Raw genomic sequence first — 17828 nt, 5'->3', positions numbered from 1 at the left:
GAGGCCGTTACCAACATGTAATATGCTTAGGGAGCAGCCGCTTTGAAGGGAGATGTGTGGAGTACCTGTTCCCTGCAGGCAGCTGGAAAAACAATGTTCGGCTCTGAAACGGCAGCATGAGCTTCTAATTACCTCCGTCTGAGTGATCACTGTGCACAGGCTGCCACAAATAACTCTTCTCCACATAATCAATTTAAAAAATACTCCTATAACTTGGTATAGCAGTTATAATGATACATTTTTGATAGATATTTCATCAGTCTTAAACCATAATAATGTCTCTTTTAGTGGTCGGTTAATATAACTGGTCAAACGTCACACACCTTCCCAACCTCCCTTGGGTCAGAGTGCTGCATTATATCATCAGAAACTTTGTTTGTGGATGCTGGGAAAATTGGACGTATGCTTATCAAGCTTCATTTCCTTTGATGCTTGTTGACAAATCAGCTAAATCTGTGTTCCTCTCCGCTTGCTTTATACTCCTTATATATGGAGCACAGTTTGGCACAAATTTATACCAGATGATAGAAAATTATACTGTGCTATAATGTGTTTCCAGATGATGCAAAAAATACATTATGATGCATAGGGGATACCTTATAAAATTAAACATTATACTGTATAATGTGATTTTATGAGATATGACATTAAAAAAATACTCATTGGATAAAAACTGATAAAGACTTTTATAAAACCTGAAACGTACATGACGGTTTGAAAGGTTATGGCATAGAATATGAAACACTATTTTATAAAATGATACTCAGCACAGTGATTTATGAAACAATATTTCTATAGTACAATATTTATATTACTAGATGCAGAATAATAGTAATGTGTAATTATTCCCAGAAGGAAGCCTCAAAACCTGAAAATGAAAAAAAGCGAATTTGATCTTAAGGTGTTTGAAGGAAGAGCTGCAATCAATCGTATTCAATCAGCTTTCAATCAGCTTCCTGCGGCTGCTCTGACCGCTCGGTCTGAGGATCTGAATGGATCAATCCTCCACATGTCTGCTGCCAGCGGGATGAGACGACTGACCGACAGCCAGCAGCACCAAACCAGCTGCAAAACCGAACTTCAGTCTGTCCTGTTTCCTGTTTCCTGTGGCACTGAGTTGGCACAATGCAAAATACAGGCTGAATATATTTTCCATTAATTTCTCTGTGTGGATGTTTCTGCCACTGAAGAGGGTTTCATGAAGGTTCTGCAGGTAGTCGGCCTTCTGCTGGACTCCCAGCCTGGAGGAGCAGCAGGTGTTCAAGGCTGTCCGAGTGGCAGGGTTTCACGGATGCCTGACGCTCCTCTTCCGTGTGTCGCCTCCTGTCTGTTAGCATCTGAGCACTCGACCTTTACCAGCAGGATCAGAAATCTTCATATTGTTCCGTTTTTTTAATGCAAACTCTGCCGCCATGATTGGAGCGTGAATGCAGAGGGGTTATTTCTGTCCTCTGAATGTTGGTGCCGATTGTGCCGGCGTGCATTGTGAGCCTCCTGGCTTCAGCTGGAGCTGTGAACCGGCCAGGGATTTCTGCTTGACTGACTTTTGGATCGACATGAGGCCGCTCGCTTGGAAGAACCGACGGTCTCGCGGTCGCTTTTAGAATCCAGGAAGACTAAAGTCCGTTTAAAAAAGCATACGTACTTTTAACACCCTGCGCTTCTTGACTTTAATTGTACTTTTATGTTAAATAAGAAAAACACAGCTCGTGTAAAGACTTCTACGTTTGTCAATCAGAGATGGAAAAATGACTTTCTGTGATTGTCTTTGCGATCTGTGGCTACAATGACTTTTTGACAGGGAAAGTATCTCTTGCCCTTCTCACTAGCTCCTTCTTTGGCCTATTCATTGCACAAAGCTGCTTAAGCGCACTTAAGCGCATTAGCATTTGGCTGCCAGGGGACCATATTGACCCTGCATTCGGATGGCCTAAATGAGTGAAAGATGGAGCGATTTGTTAGGGCTTTAGAAAGTTGCTTTGGGGAGGAGGGGGGGGTCGGAGGAGTGGGGGTGTCAGCATGGAGGAATGGGGATGAGGCGGTGGAGGGAGGCCGGGGAGAGCAGGAGAGAGTTGTTCCACTTTCTCTCAAGGCACCGTGTTTGTTCTAATCCGGTGTGCCATTTCTCCGTGGCCGAAGCGGCGGCTGATTTGTGACATTTCAGTCTAAAGGGCCCTTTTCTGCCGGCAATATTGGCTTGACCCGATTATCTAATCTGTGCTTTGAATTTCAATCAGGTCTCTGAGTCTCCGCTGTGTGCTATGGGAACCACTGGCCGAGGGATTTCCTCATTCAACTGTCTTCAAACACAGATGGCCGAATGTTTAACTAATTGTTAAGAGAGTCCACAAAGAGGAATTTAACCATGCACACAGTCCATGGGGGTCAGTACATAGAGCCAGATAAAGAGACGGGACAGTGAGGTGCTAGTTTGTGGGCTGGCTTTTTTAAAACCATTCAAATGCGGCGGCACAGTGGAACCTTTGGTCCACTGGAAGGTTTTCTATGGAAACATCTGGGTAACAGTAAAAAACAACAATTCCATTTATTTTATTCCTGTCAAAATATCTCCCTCACATACTGTAAATATGAGAAACTAAGTAGATTTTACTCTGTGCTGGAGTTTGTACAGAGGGAGGTTTTGCATATTTCTAAAAGTGATCCAATCTCACTCAACACAGAACAGTTTTGGTATAAGGTTCATGTTTTCATAAGTTATTTGCATCCTGTTTCTGGTATGAATTACAAAACTGAGCATCAGTACAGGGCTTCATGTCATGCCTCTCTTGGTGGAGGTGTTGTTTGTCTCTTTTCTGGTATTTAATTCTATAAAATAAGAAATTAAATGCTTCCAACTGGTAACTATCGTGGTTTTGTCTAAATATCCTCAAACAAAGTCTGTTTCATTTCAGTTTTCCTTGTTTGTTTTAATGAGTGACCACCTGAATTCGTCGTGAATAAGCTGTTGGATGATGTGGCAGAACGTTAAAACATAAGCAGCACTGTAAACCCAGTGGAGAATGTGCAGTCCTCATCTACTCATTGTGTATATTTTTATTTCATGAGGTTCACTTGTTCTCTCCCCCTCAGAGTCGACTCTGCCCTGCTTGCAACCTGCAGGTTTCCAGATCGGACGACACCAATCAACTTAGCAAGCTAACATTCCGCGAGTTTGGCAATGACCAGAAGGTAAGCTCATAAACGGCACAGAATGAATACAAACCCAGTTAATTATAGTCCTCCTGGGCTGCGATGGATCGCTCATTTATCTCTTTGTTTTTCATGATTGTTTTGATCGTCACTGCAAACTCTGCCGGTTTAAATGAATGAATCTGCATTTAATGCTGAAAGTTTTCACCGAACATTCAAATTCTGATTATCTGCTGGCTGTGTATTTGTCACACACCTGAGCCTGAAGTATTAGTGTTGGTATGAGTTAAGGCTGAATTTAAAGCTTCTCAGTGAGACACATGTGGAAATAATAGTGCTGCCTGCCAGAGCAGCTCACTGCTGTTCATTAGCTCTCTAATTACTAAGTGCAGTCCACATTAGTATTGCTATTAATCAGAGTGCCATTTCTCTCTCTTTCTCTCTCTCCCCCACTGAAATAGCTTATTCTTCAAGTTGAAAAGAAGCTTTTTAATTATGTCAACCAGGACATTTTCCGGGAAGACAATGGGACCTCGGTAAGTCACCGCTCCACGTCCCAACCTTTTCTATATTCATCCGCGCTCTCATCTCCGTCGTCTTGTAGCCATTCATCACAAATTTAATTTCTTTCATCAGCTTCACAGACGCTTTTCTCCCACTGTAGAACAACAGCAGCTCGCCAGCTTGATTATCTGTAAAATGAACAAAGCGGGGGGAGACCGATGGCTCTTTAATGCACCAACAAACAGCTTTCATACCTCGCTGCAGAAAGGCCATGTAAACACTCAGCCGTCCGCTGACGCTCCCTTGATGTGCTTACGTCTCTCCGACCCGACAAAAACACTCTTTGTCCACAATCGTGAGGCCCTTGGAATAACTTTCAAATGAGAATAAGTGTGGATGAGGTGAGCTTTAAGTGTCTGCAGCAGAGAGTCTGAGACAAGGCTGTAAATTACATTAAACAGGTTAAGTACACACACTCACACACACACACCATTTGACCTGTAACAAGAAACACAAACTACAGGCTGTTAGGTGAACAGCGAGTGTTATCTTATTACCTCCCCTGATCCTGCTCTGGATTTGAGCTGTAAAACATCTGTTGTTTAGGGAATTTTATATTTTTCTAAATTCAAAATCACTAAAATATAGCAAGTTGAGTAAAGAATATTGTACTATTAATTAGTAGTGCAAAACATAATGTATATTTAATATTTTCATTGTGTTTCTTACTTAACTCAGTATAAATATACATTATATTTTACACAGTTTTTGTTAATGTAATTTTTGCTGATAATTTTCTATTTGAAAAAAAGTCATTGTTAATTGTATGTTACACTATTATTATTGCAATAGTTTTTACTTTTAATGACAATAAAAAATAATATTTAAGTGACGTTAACAAAATGAAGTAAGTAATGGACTTTTTTGGAAAGCATAAGAATGAAAACACAATGCGAAGGTCACTTTTTGCGGAAAATAAAAACCTACCAACAGGTTTTATACTTAAATTTCCATTAAATCATCTTTTTTTTTTTTTTTTTTTTTTGCACATACAGTCTGTAAAAGTGCTTCAACAACACAAATGCATTTTCCGTGTTTTATGCCACATCATTATATTGATTTCTTTCACATCATGCAGTCATAACTTCGTCCAGCATGAAGTCCGGTGGGCCGTCGGCGGGGCATTAACGTACGCTGTGATTGAGAGTAAAGTTATGTCGTCGCTGTGTTTCTGAATATAATGAGCGATCCGTCTGCCACAGCTGATTTCACTCCTTCAGATGTCTGCATGCAGATGAATTCAGTGTTAGAAGTTAGAATACTTTAATTTGCTCTACAGCACTTTGAGTTTGTTTTTGCTGTGATTTATCGTTCTACTGCTTTTGAGGCCATCGTTCATATTTAAAATGTTTGGATATGCAGAACATGAATGCACAGTGGATGTAATTAATCACAGTTTGGTGTTTTGCATTATGCGTTTTGCACTTGATGATGATACATTTGCATTATATTGTGAAGACGCTATTCCAGAATGTTCAGCTACATGATGCCTGCCAAATATCTACTTTGCTGCGGTCACTTTGTATGAATTACAGAGTAAATATATAAACCTGCCCTGAACGGATTCATTTGTGTCACTTCGGGCTGAGATTTCACTTCCTTCTGCTTGAGCAGCCTCTATCCTTTAGATGCCACCTTGCAAATACTGCATCATTTAGACACAGTAAAGTTAAACAGTAAAAACTCTGAATTCATGCTGCACCAAGCATTTGTAATTTGACACCGGCTTCACCGGTGACGAAAAAGTTTGGAATGAACATTCAAGAACAGCGGTGTTTGTGTGAATATCAGTCCCCTTTAACTATAGATTAGCACGATTAGCATCCCCGCGGCGCTGAAGAGGATCTGCAGTCATGTATTAAAAGGATAATCTACTATTGAACTCTCCCGACTGGCGTTCTGACCTCGGATGAATCGATTGGTTCTCTTCCTTGGTGACGCTGTAACAGATTGTAGAAAACGCGCAGTAAAGCTGTTATTTAGATTTACACGGTAGTTGAAAGCGTCCCCGGGCTTTGCAGTGAGTGTGTTTCCACCAGAAGTGTATCAGCGCCTTTCAGATGAGTCCCAGAGGCTGGTCGGCTCTCGGCTCCACAGACAAGGAGCCTCGTCAATCTTGGTCCGTCCGGACAGGAAGTTCCCACCTTGAGAGGCGCAGTCATTGTGTTTATTCTCTAAATAATGGTGGCGGATTATTTTTGACTTCTATATGTCATCCCTGAAAGCAAAAGATCAGAATTCAGAGGGGAAAAGCACCAAAAATGATCAAAAACATGATTGCTAGAAACTACTGGTCGATTGATGGTTAATCTTTATTTCTTAACAATTAGAGTTCCTTTTGTTTTGTTTTGTTTTTTTCTATGAGGAACAATAATTCTCACATTTCCTGAACAAATACTATAATCTGATTGTGTTACCTCTACAATAATGACAAAAGAAACTCAGACTAAAGAGAAGAGAATGATATTCGTCAACTGATTAACCTCAGATGGAATCTGGACGACGGCGTCTTTAGCACACAGCGCACAAAGTCAATATCCGCCGGCCGATCGTCACTGACTCCGATAAGCACAAAACGTGCAGGAGCTCTCGCTGTGAATCAGCGGCTCCGAGCAGCCGAGGTACCCTCCTCGCCCTCATTCCACCCCCTCCCTCCCCCCCTCCCTCCCGAGCCCGACAAAGATGGACGACATAATGGGGGGCATCAGAGATAATCTGATGGTCATGGTCTAGTTAAACACACCATGTTATGATCCTTATAAAACAAACTACCTTTCCAAAAGGATAAATGTCCCCTCTCACACTCCTCCGTCGGGGGAAGGGGAGAGAGCGGAGAGAGAGGAAAAAAAAAAATCCATTGCATCCTTCATCAACTGCAAGACTTGTACCAGCTTGACAGAAATTTAATTCGAGGCAGCTCTTGAAAATAATTATTGTATTTTGAGAGGAGTAATCATTGGCCGGGACATGATTGAATGTGTCCATGCCTATTGACTTTTGCTATGATTAATAGGTTTGTTTAGTCGATATTCCCATCGAAATTGTATAATTAATTATCCCCGGCGCTGTCACGGCAGGACGATGGAGAGCCCTGATGAGTATTTGGGAAGATTAAATTTTCCGGGCGCTTGTGGCGTCAAGGGGCACCGTGGGGCCTTGCTCCGGTGGAGGGATGGGAGGAGCGCTGTGTGGGTGTGTAAATATAGAAATGTGTGTGTGTGTGTGTGTGGACGTGCACACATGCGCCCTGGAGATGGGAGCAGTTTCTTTCCTCTCCTGACACACACACACACACACACACACACACACACACACTCTCTCTCTCTCTCTCTCCTTCCTCCTCCATTGCCATTGATTTTGTTTCAGTATCTCTTTATTGTAACTTTATCAGTGTGGTGTCGGCAGATGGAGGGGGGGGGGGGGGCATGGGTGGAGGCTGTGTTTGTGTACTAGCTCCAGCAAGTGATGAACCTCTCTGTCTGGCAGGCCTCTCCTTGTCATGCGGCCGGCGTTTCCCCCGGCATTACTCAGGAGCGCCGAGACGTTTTAAACATGAGAGAAATGTATTAAAAGAAGCAGGAACAAATGCCGCTCGGGGCCCAAAGTTCTTTCATATTTCACCTGTCACGGCGCTTAAGTGGCAAAAGAGCAGCCGTGCTAAATGAAATCTGACCTTAAAGCTGTTATATAAACTGGCCGTGTCTTTAAATTTGACTGGCCGCCATTCTGGATGCTCCCGGCCGCCTCCTTCGCCTCATCAGAGTCGATAGCTCTCACTTCACGTTATGTTTTCCTCCTGTGATTAGTGACACTTTTCCTGCAAACTGATCATCGCCCAAACATTTCTAGCCAAAAACAAGTCGACAAATTTAGAGGCTAAAGTGAAAATGATGCATTTTGGGAAAAGTCCAGTCACGGTTGGTGTAATTCAAAAGTGTGAGAAAAACGCTCTCGCACCTTCATCAGAAATAAGTAATATATTTCCTCTTTGGATCATTAACAAACATGGAAAAAAACAAAAAAACTAAGTGAGCCGTGGCAGTGAACTGTCCCGTCGTGCTTTGTTTGGCTAACCCAATCGGCCGGGCCGCTGTCAGTGACAGTTTATCGCTTTTCCTCACAAAATAATGAAGATCCCATAAAAAGAAGGAAAAATATGGCCCGTGCAATGAAAGCCAAGTGTGAGGTGTAAAAATCAAATTAAATGACCTTTCACCCCAACATTTATTGATGGCTTTTAATGGCAGCAGGTGTTGTCACGGGGGATATTTGACAAGGCGTAAATCAAAGCACAATCACAGGTGGCGGACGCGCGGCTCCGCATGCCGAGAGGGACGGTCGGAGGCAGGAGACGGCGCTTTCCGTCTCTTTTCTTCCTCTTCACTTCCTGCCTCTTCACCGTCACCGCCGGGCGCTTTTTGATTTAGGGGAGCGCTGATCGCCGGAGCGAAGGCGGAAATTTGAGCTTGTGACAGGGTGGTTTTTACCCAGACGCTTCTTCATCATCTTCCCCCCCAAACCAGCGGCTCGCTCGCCACCTCCTCCTCAACTCCCAAGGTCATTTCTGGTTGACAAACTACTCCTTCCTTTATAATGTCACGAGGCCCTGAACCCGTATGAGCGGTTTTCTTAACCCGGCGAGCGAGCGTGCGCGGCAGCGGAGCATTCTGCTTAATTGACCCACGATGAAATGTAGTGTGAAATTCGAGCGGCTGCAGGGATTTTTTTTCCATTCACCTCCGCGAATTACTCAACATTCACTTAAGGCACACGCACCGTGGACGCACTCACAAACACACGTGCGCGGCCATATGTTGCTCGTCTCCGCAGATTCGGCTTCAGACTTTCTTCAGAAAACACCGTCTCACCTGCGAAGACGCAGATCCACCTTCGCACAAGACGAGCAACTCGAAAATTGGATCTGGACTCCTTTCATTGGACCAGTGTGAAAATGTTTCGCTAAATATTGATTTTTTTTTACTTTACTTACAACAGTTACAGCTCCCGACAGTTTCCATTAAGAAGGTCTACAAAAGAAAAACAAACCTTTTTAGCTACAGTAGGTTTCATACAAAGTTCAGTTTGTGTTTCAATGTAGTTTCCTGAGAACTGCGTGAATCCTGAAGACATTCTCAATTATGTCTGTGTTTTTCCATTAAGTCATGTGTAGGGCCTTAACTGGGCCCATCTACAAAATCAGAACACACAAATAAAAATATAGATCATTTAAGTTCATTCATCGTTTGGCTCAGTCAGGAAGAAGAAGGCTTGAGCTCTTTAATCACAGCTGTAAATGTTGTCAGAGGTTTACAGCACCCTGATGTTGTGCTCATTTCAACAGAATTCCTTCTGATAGGATCCTAAATTACCGATGGCTGCATCTCAGAGTGCGAAATGCCCTCAGCAGGAAAAGACACAAACCTGGAAACTGTTGACCCTTTAAGGCAAAAACTCTTCTCATGCTGGATCAGTCTAGTTCGTTATGCCTTGAGTTTGTCTTTCCAGTACATTTGCCATGTTTCGACTGGATTCTTTATCGAATCAAACCATCTCGACATTTCTGGTGAAGACAGGAGAATATTGAAAAAAATTTCCTGGAGAAAAAGAACAGTCTTGTTTTATTTAGCTGTTTTTCATTCCCTACACTGTTTGTTTTAATTCATCTTCATTAAATAACTTCAGTACAGTTGTACAGTCCTGATAATCTCACAGTGTGAGCGAGGCCTCGGAGGGATTCGTCCCTTCAGTCGATCCAGACGATCCGTCATCATTTTGAAACCAGAATGATTTCAGAGCCTCTTTAATTTAAGTGATTCGAATAACTTGAGTCGTGAAACAGTCGCGTCTAAAATTTACAAATAAGAAACCCCGTCCTGCTCGGTTCTCCCCCTCGCTGAAGGAGGGCGGTGGGTGGAGGCGGTGGATGCTGAGGCAGGGAGCACAGTGGAGCGTGGGGTTGCATCCCCTCGCCCGGCCCATCCCTCATTCACACTGTGTGAGTCTCTCCTGTGACCCCGGCCGTGTGAGTTTGATGAATGCGGCACATCTGCCCTCCTGAACCACCGAGACTCTGTCTGGAAACCCCCCACCCCCACCGGAGCCCCAGCCCTGCCTCGAGTAATGGCCGCTGTTCTACACCAGCGACACACAATCACACGTTTACGCACACACGCGGCGCGCTCCGGACTTATTTATAAATGTGCTGTGGCCGGCGCCGCGGAGCCGAACGGCGCGCGGACGCTCACACATGCGCAACATAAATATGTCAGCGCAGATGGAGGACTGCAGTTACCCCGCGCCGATATCATAATGCCCGCCCGACACCCGCCTCCTTCACCAGGACGTCCTTCCGAACGCTGCCGGCGTCTCTGTTGATATTTCATCATGTAGCCATCAACATCTCGCCGCGTGTAATACACCCATGTAGTGTCATTAACGTCAGGCTGCCGCGCCGCCGCCGCCGAGGTTCCCACCGGGGGCCGTGATTGTAGCCCGGCGTTTGATTCGTGTACAATAGCCCAATTTACAACTCGACAAACACGGCTCGGCTCCACGGCCGCGTCTTCCTGTCTGACGGGGGGGAAGGGGCGGGGCCACCGGCGGCGTCCTCCGGGGGCAGGTTGCCGGGAAACGTGGCCGTCAGTCTCTCAGGGAGGCAGCCATGCAGGTGCCCCGGCTACCTGTTCATCTCCCAGATAATTAATGTGTACAAGGAGCTGCTAATTGCACTTCTCACTAATGATTTATGGGTTTTGTGGACGGGGGGAAATTGGGGGAAGTGTGTGTGTACACTCTGGTGAGCGAGTACAGCTGGGTGAGGAGACATGATTGATGAAGAGCGGGCGGACGCGCCGTCAGCGCAGAGAGAGAGAGAGAGAGAGAGAGAGAGACCCCGGCAGACGGGGAAACACACAACCGGTCAGCCGCTGTCAATAGGAAGAGGCTCCAGGCTTCAGATCGTCCTCGTCTCCCCCTCGGCCTCAAACACTCAAACACTCCTCTGAGTTCTCCGCCACTCATCCAGGCTCAGGAGATCGTTCCGCTGTCGATCTTGCTGGAATGCTGGAAGTTATATTTGATGAAAGTTGAAGACATTTCACAACCTCTTTTTTTATTATTTTTCTATTTGATGGTCGTGGTTCCACTTGATTCATTTTAAAATGACAACAAATTTATGTGGTAAAAGAAGTATTCGTAATGCTTTCTTCTTGTAAAGATGACAACATACGATGAATGAAATAAGGTGTTTTTGTTGAACCATCAGTATATCCGCGGCAGGTTTCTTTCCAAGCAGCAGCTGATGTTTGAGGATCAACAGGTTTTCCTTTTTCCTCCCTCCTGTACAAATATCACAGCTCCTGAGAGCCGTTCAGTCTGTAGGTCTGGAACTGGAGACGTTTAGCTATCGTTTCATGTGCTTAGTGTTGCGCAGAAGTAACCATATCAGCCATGTTAGACTTACTGATGCCTCCAAAAAAAGGTCTAAAAATAATGAACAAAGCTGAATTTTGTCTCTACTTTGTCCATCAAGAAGGATTTATCAAAATACACCATTAATGTAGTAACCCTTTAATAAAGAACCCAAATCCTTGAGCCTGTGTGCTCCTCCACACTGGTTCTTTGCTATAAGACAAGAGCTCAAATATTTTATTTAATTATTTATTTTTTTTATAATATGAAGCTGGAATTATTCTCTTTATGCTGTTGAACAAGATCCACAGTCATGCATGCAAACCCCTTAAATGTTCAGCAAAACACTGTAATATTTCTTCATTTCCTCGTTTGAAAAATATTATGTGGTTGTCAAAAACTCGAAGATCATTTCAGCTTCAACCACTAAGGTGGCTTAAATTTTACTGCTGTTATAATTTGTGCTCATCTTTTTTCTTTTCCGCAGCTTTTAGAGTTTGACAATGAGCTGTCGGTGTTCAGGGGTCAGCTGCATGAACTGGAAATCGCCTTCCCACCCAGGTAAGGAACGAATACACACACACACACACACACACACACACACACACACACACACACACACACACATTTCTGTTTCATGGCTTTATATTTCCACTCCATGTTGCTATGAAATGAAATCTGTCGCATTTTATTTTGGGAGCGCGTGCTCCCGGTGCGTTCGGGCCCTCGTCGGTCTGTCGCTCGCTCCGTGATTGATATGCAAAGCAAGACGCGGCCGGTCACCCGCTGATTGTGCGGAATGGTTTAATGAAAGCCGCCCGATCTGAGTTTGATGGCTATCGGCTGTTAAAGTGCGACTGCGTTCGCTCCCCAAACTGCTCCCATGTGGATCTGCCGGCGCGTGCGTCGGACGTGCGAACGCCACGGCCTGCATTGATGATTCGGTCTCCACGGGGGACTCGGGGTGGATCGGAGCGGGGGGCGGTCTCTTCTCCTCTTCCTCAAACAAATGCATTTGCAATTAGCCCTTTCAGAGGAGAGGGAGGGCAAACACGCAGGCCGGCGTGGAAATATGTTTCGCGAGCGGCGCGTTAATGGCGCCTGACCTTTGCCGTCGGTTGTGACTCAATCAGCGCAGATAATGAAACGCTGTAATCAAACAATAATTACTTGATAAACTGCTCGGGTGGCAGGCGTGGGGCGGCGGGGGATTTCAGTGTGTGAGGTGGAGAGAGAGAGAGAGAGAGATGGCGCGGGACATGTACAACTATCAGTGTGTGTGTGTGTGAGAGAGCTTGAGCGGGAGTGTGTGTCAGGGCTCCACCAGTCCCTGTTTTTTAAATGACTCTGTGTCTTAATCAGGGACCCCATTTACATCGCTTTGCATAAGTGACAGCTGGATTTATTGTTCTTTTACACTGGCTGACTTTTACACCTATCCATATAATACTGAATCATCTCCCCGCAGGGACGGGCGGATGAAAGAATACAAATGATTCACACGAACTGCAGGCCGTGATGAATCAAGCGGGCCGAGCCCAGCAGGCAGCTTATGAAAGTTGATTTGATCGAGTCCGCTCGCGCAACAAACCGCATCATTGTGAGCCTTGTAATAGGCGGCAGCGGCCTAGTTAAACTTAAACAACGTCCTCCAGCCACACTTTCTCTCTCTTACACACACACACACACACACACACACACCGTCCCCTCCTCCCACTGTCAGGTCTGCCTTGTGCTCCTTGAGCAATCAAGCCTCAACGATTGTTCTCCATCACATAGCCTGCTCCGGACCGGCCCCTCGCCATCTGTGAGGTTATTACTCTTTTTAATGCAGGCCATCAGAACACACCCTCTCCAACACACACACGCACTCACACACACACACATGCACGCACCCACACGTCTCACTTTAGTTCAAATCTATAAATCAATACGAGTCACAAACATTTAATCTGCAAGTTAATTCTGTCTGCTGCCCAGCAGCTGGAGGCGACGCTGAGACCCGCTGTCGGGGTTTAAGGAGCGACTGGATAACGGTCACAACTTTACAGCGCGTCAATGAAAGAGACTCATATCCAGATCTGCTTCCTCTGCGCTGCTTTCAGAAACTGAACGATGGCCGTAAATGACTCTGTTTGAAAAGCGTCACATTTAAGGTCAGATCAAAAATGCGTTTTCCTCCGTGTTCGTAAAGAAAAGAAATGATCTGCTGCTCTCATCATCCTCTCTGTGAAGCAACGACAGTGGTTTCAAGTGAAAATGCTCCCAGTCAAGATAAAGTGCAACCAGTCAAGTTTCATAGTCTGTCATTGAACTTTTTATTGGTTTACCAGTGACAAAATAACCAGAAAATGAGGATGGAAAGAGGAAAATTAGAGCCTAATTAGTTGTATTTTAACTGTAAATGAAACTCTTAATTCGATAACTTTATTAATCACATCTCTACTGAGTTTATATAAAGAGCTTCAAACGTCGGTTCAGTTCCCTCTTCAGTTTTGTTGTCTTCATCCTTTCATCTATAAAGAATGATGTTTTTCTTTAGTCAAATATAATGAAATTTATACCACATATGTTCTGTGTTATATTTGTGTTTGGCCATGCTCGTCATCAAATCACACACAAGTGTGAATAAAAATAAAGTTTCTTGGTTTGTCGAGGGAGAATCACTCCCTGTAGCATGGCGGCGGCAGCATCATGCTGTGTGGATGCAGAAGCCAGTTCTCGTTAAAAAAAAAAAAAAAAAATTAAAAAAATTAAGACTTGTGATTATAAAAATATTTCTATATATAAATACTTTTCAAAATTTTTATGCCAGTCTCATGATTAAAGGAATCAGGTGAATAAGAGGATGAAAGCTGCGATCATTTCCAGTCTCGTCCCCTGCTGGAGTGAACTGTGGGTGAAGACAGCTTTACACTGTGGACAGGTCTTCAGCCCATCACAACACAAATCCAGAGAGAGGGACACACACACATTTTCACATTCGCTTCTGTTTTTCCAAATCTTTTCGTGCATCATCGTGACATGATGCTGCCGCCACCGTGCTTCACCGTGGAGATGCTGTGTTGCGTATTGTTCAACTGGCGTTCCTTTGCAATTTGATAATCTGAAGTATATCGGCAATGATTTAATATCGTTTTTCTTTCTTTAAACCATCCCTCTATATCTCCAGCTGTTTTCTAACTACAGCTGGCTTACCTTTCATCAGCAGTTGCCCGTCGTTCTTTCTTTCTTTGAGTGAGGGATAACCACAACCAGTTTTTGGCATGCATTCATCTCTGTCGGCGTGCGAGCGCACACCCACCAGTATCCTTCCCTCTGCGCGGCTGCAGGAGGCCCTGAGCTGTAAAAATGTATATCTCTTTACTCGCAAGAAGCCATCTGTCAAAGTTGGCCGTGACACCTCTAAGTACTTGGGCACTGGGGTGAGGAATTTGCCCGGGCCTCGTCACAGTCGGACCTGGAGCCAGTCGGCCGCCGTCGCTCCGCCGGGCCGCCGGACAAACCCGTGCACGGGAACACGTGTGTGGCTAGTTTTCTTAACCAGTGATCTGAGACAGAATAGATGAGTCTATTAATCAGAGCCCGATCATTTATTTAAACACAGTTACAGACATGGCGGAGAGAGGCTGCATCAAGCTGTTATCTTTGCATCGGCTGCAGCTCAGCCTCGAATGGAAATAATGGTGAGATTCGCTACAGACGGCGGTGCCTTTGATTTCATATCTGAAATGACACAACTAAGGTAATATCCCCTAAAACACAGTAAGGCACCAGTAACTTATTCATGTATTTTGATTGATTTAAGGGAAGGCTTTTAGTACTCCTCTGATCTGATTTCTTTACTATTTTTTTGCTCGAGATCGATGCAAAAATTGAATCGAGACGCGCGGCTCCTGGAAGAAATGCAGCGGGCGGTGAGGGAGCGTTCTGCCCGTAACGTGGTTACTGGGAATGGGGCTTTGAGGGAGATTTTGAGCGACGTCGGACCAGCGGCACAACTCTATCAATGGGCGGATGATGAGTGATTTCGGAGTGAGGAGATGGGGAAAAAGTGTCTGTGAGGAGAAGCAGAGAGAGGAGCCCAGATGTTCCAAGACAAAACACCAAACTACCGAAGGATGAGTTACTCAAAAAGACACTGTTATTAATAATCTACCGACAAGTGCTGCATTAAAGCTATTTGATGACAAATATACTTTATTATTAGCTGACAGTCCGCCATACAGTTCTTCTTGCTATGCTAAGAATTAAAAAAGTAAATATTATATTAGTTTTTCTAATGTTAATTTTTTTTTGTTTTGTTTTTTTTTGTAGTATATAGAGTTATAGTGATCAGTGTTTGTTACTTTCCAGCCAAATATTGAGGTAAATCTCATGCACTCAGCTACGCAGTGAGTGAGCCTGATGTTAAATGGCGAGTGTTTCATGCTGCCGCCTCTCAACAGGGAGGAAAGTCTTAAAAAGGAAGTTTATACAAAGTTATCCGATCGGAACAGAATGGTCTTTTGTTGGTGGGTTTACCTTAAAATAACAGAGATCAGACGTTTCAGAAAAAAACATTTTTGAGTTCATTAGAAAAAACAATTGTAAACATTATGAGATGAACAGATGACAAAAATTTAGGAAAAATAATTCCAAAATGCAAATAAACTGCACAAAAACTTGAATTTCAGATGCTAAAATGTTGATGTTTAGGACTGTATGTAAGCATCTAAATAGTTTATCCTCTGATAGCCATGTTTCAAGCCACAATAGCAAAAGCAATGGAAAGCAAAATCACGTCTACAACTTCTCTTTGATATTTTTGTATCAACTCCTTCAGCTACCAGGACAAAACGAGGTGATTTCTGAAGCGTTTAAGAGCTGGCGGTTTGCTGTTATTCTCAGCCGGGTCTCCCTTTAGGTGGGTGAAGTAAGAACGCAGAGGGAGCGAGCAGGATGGCTCCAGTCCTGTGTGCTTATGTTTGTAAAGTCTAGACATGGAAAGAAGCCGGGGAGCAGAGCGTGGCCTGGGGGGTCAGGAGGTGAGGCCTGTCAGGGGGCAGAAACCGATAAACAGTTGTGTCTGCGCTGTTTGGGGAGCGCCCTGGGACCGGGCCCTGGCACATTAGCATGTATTTTCCAAAGCTTGCGGGTCTGTGAGGACAAGCCAGAAAGCGACTCGCCTGCTGGGAAACTCCACAACATTCACATGCCGCTATAAAGAGGAAGCAAGGAGGGGCCGGCAGCTTTGGGAGCCGATGCCAGGCGGAATGACTTTGCCCTTCAGATGAGCGAAGATTGTGGTCAAGTGACACAAATGGCCACCTGCCAGCTCCTCAATAACTGCTAATAAGAACATGTGAGTGAATTGTCAGAGAGGCGGAGAATTCCTTGAGCTCATAGGAAGCGCTCGCACAGCCGGCTCTCCCGCAGACACTGGCCGTCCTTGTTCTGCGAGCGACACTCGACAACACTCTCTGACGGCCCGCACCAATGATCTCAGCGTCCCCTCGCGTGTGGATTCGATCGTGAATGCATGAGTGTGGCAGCACTTCTGTTTACATCATGTGTGAAGGAGGCCTCTTGTTATCAGCTGTAGCGCCGGAGCCACACAGATGCGGTTTAACGACAACGCTGGGTTAAAGCACTGCGTCCGGGCCGGCCGCGAGTGTGTGGCAGGCGTTATCTACTCAACGAGAACATTGTTTCGAGACCGGCAGGCGCATCCATCATTCGAGCTCCTCGAGAGCCGGAGATAACCGTCGAAGACGGCCTGCTGTCGCCGTCGAGAGGGACGCTTTGTTAGGGGCAATTTCATGCTGAGAGGATCAAATCGGACGCCGGCTGCCATCCTCACGTCTTCATTTGGAGCCGCCTGAAGGCAGTCCTCGTCGTAGCCCAACGCGAGCCTCCGGCTGCCGGTGGCATTTTGCTCTGTTTGTACTGCACTATGCCAATGTTGTGCCTGCGAGGCTCCCAGCTCTACAAACCCAGGCAAACACTCAGCTTTATTGATAGCATTTGGCTGATCTTTTTGAATCTGCGAGTGTGTGTATGTGTTGTGTTTTGCCAAGCCTCCCCTGACGACGGGAAACAAACATAGCTGCAGGGGAAGCAAGTCGTCCCCAAAAAAAAAAAAAAATCAGCAATTTCTGACTTTTCAGCCAATGGGGGCTCAGCAGGGGGCCACTCCATCATCCTCACAATGCTCTTTAACATCCCTGACCTCGTAATACTGATACCACCGCGCTTATCTCTGGCTTCCTGCCCTACCTTTATTCCCAAGTTTATATTGCCCTCATTAAATACTGAAGAAGTGAATAGCTCACTGTTTGGCCTGTCGTTTATTCGTCATTATGTTGAACAAGGTAATAGCTTTTCACAGATAAGAGAATATGAGACGAGGAAGTCAGGTACATCCTGTACTGCTCAACGCTTTCAGCTACAGAAGATTTCCCCTTTTTTCCTGCACAGATCTTCAACTCGTTCACAGTTTTACTGTCGGAAAATGAATTTATAGTTCCGTAACAATGTGCTGAACAAATATGGATACAGAAAGATGTCCAGTGCAGTAATATATGCCCCTGCGGCCTCTCGCACGGTGGTATATATTACTGGGAGAGGCTGAGTGACACTTCGCGCCATGGGTAGGGCCGGTTGCTCACCCCCACACTTTTTTTTTTTTTTTTTTTTTTTTTCCACTGTTGCAAGACAAACAA

At 44.8% G+C, this 17828-nt stretch overlaps 1 protein-coding gene across 2 annotated transcripts in view; it reads left to right on the top strand.

Annotated features, from left to right (window-relative positions):
- inpp5a (inositol polyphosphate-5-phosphatase A) overlaps positions 1-17828 on the top strand; it is a 153935-nt gene that overhangs the window by 123677 nt on the left and 12430 nt on the right. For both annotated transcript variants that reach the window (XM_030106190.1, XM_030106191.1), the window contains exons 10-12: positions 3091-3189; positions 3612-3686; positions 11612-11685. In XM_030106190.1, coding sequence (XP_029962050.1) covers positions 3091-3189; positions 3612-3686; positions 11612-11685 — 248 coding nt within the window. The remainder of the gene's footprint in view (positions 1-3090; positions 3190-3611; positions 3687-11611; positions 11686-17828) is intronic.

The sequence above is a fragment of the Salarias fasciatus genome, chromosome 13 (genome assembly GCF_902148845.1).
Source record: "Salarias fasciatus chromosome 13, fSalaFa1.1, whole genome shotgun sequence".
Classification (NCBI taxonomy): Eukaryota; Metazoa; Chordata; class Actinopteri; order Blenniiformes; family Blenniidae; genus Salarias; species Salarias fasciatus.
The sequence above is the reverse complement of the archived record's forward strand: the minus strand, read 5'-3'. Positions and strand labels throughout refer to the sequence as shown.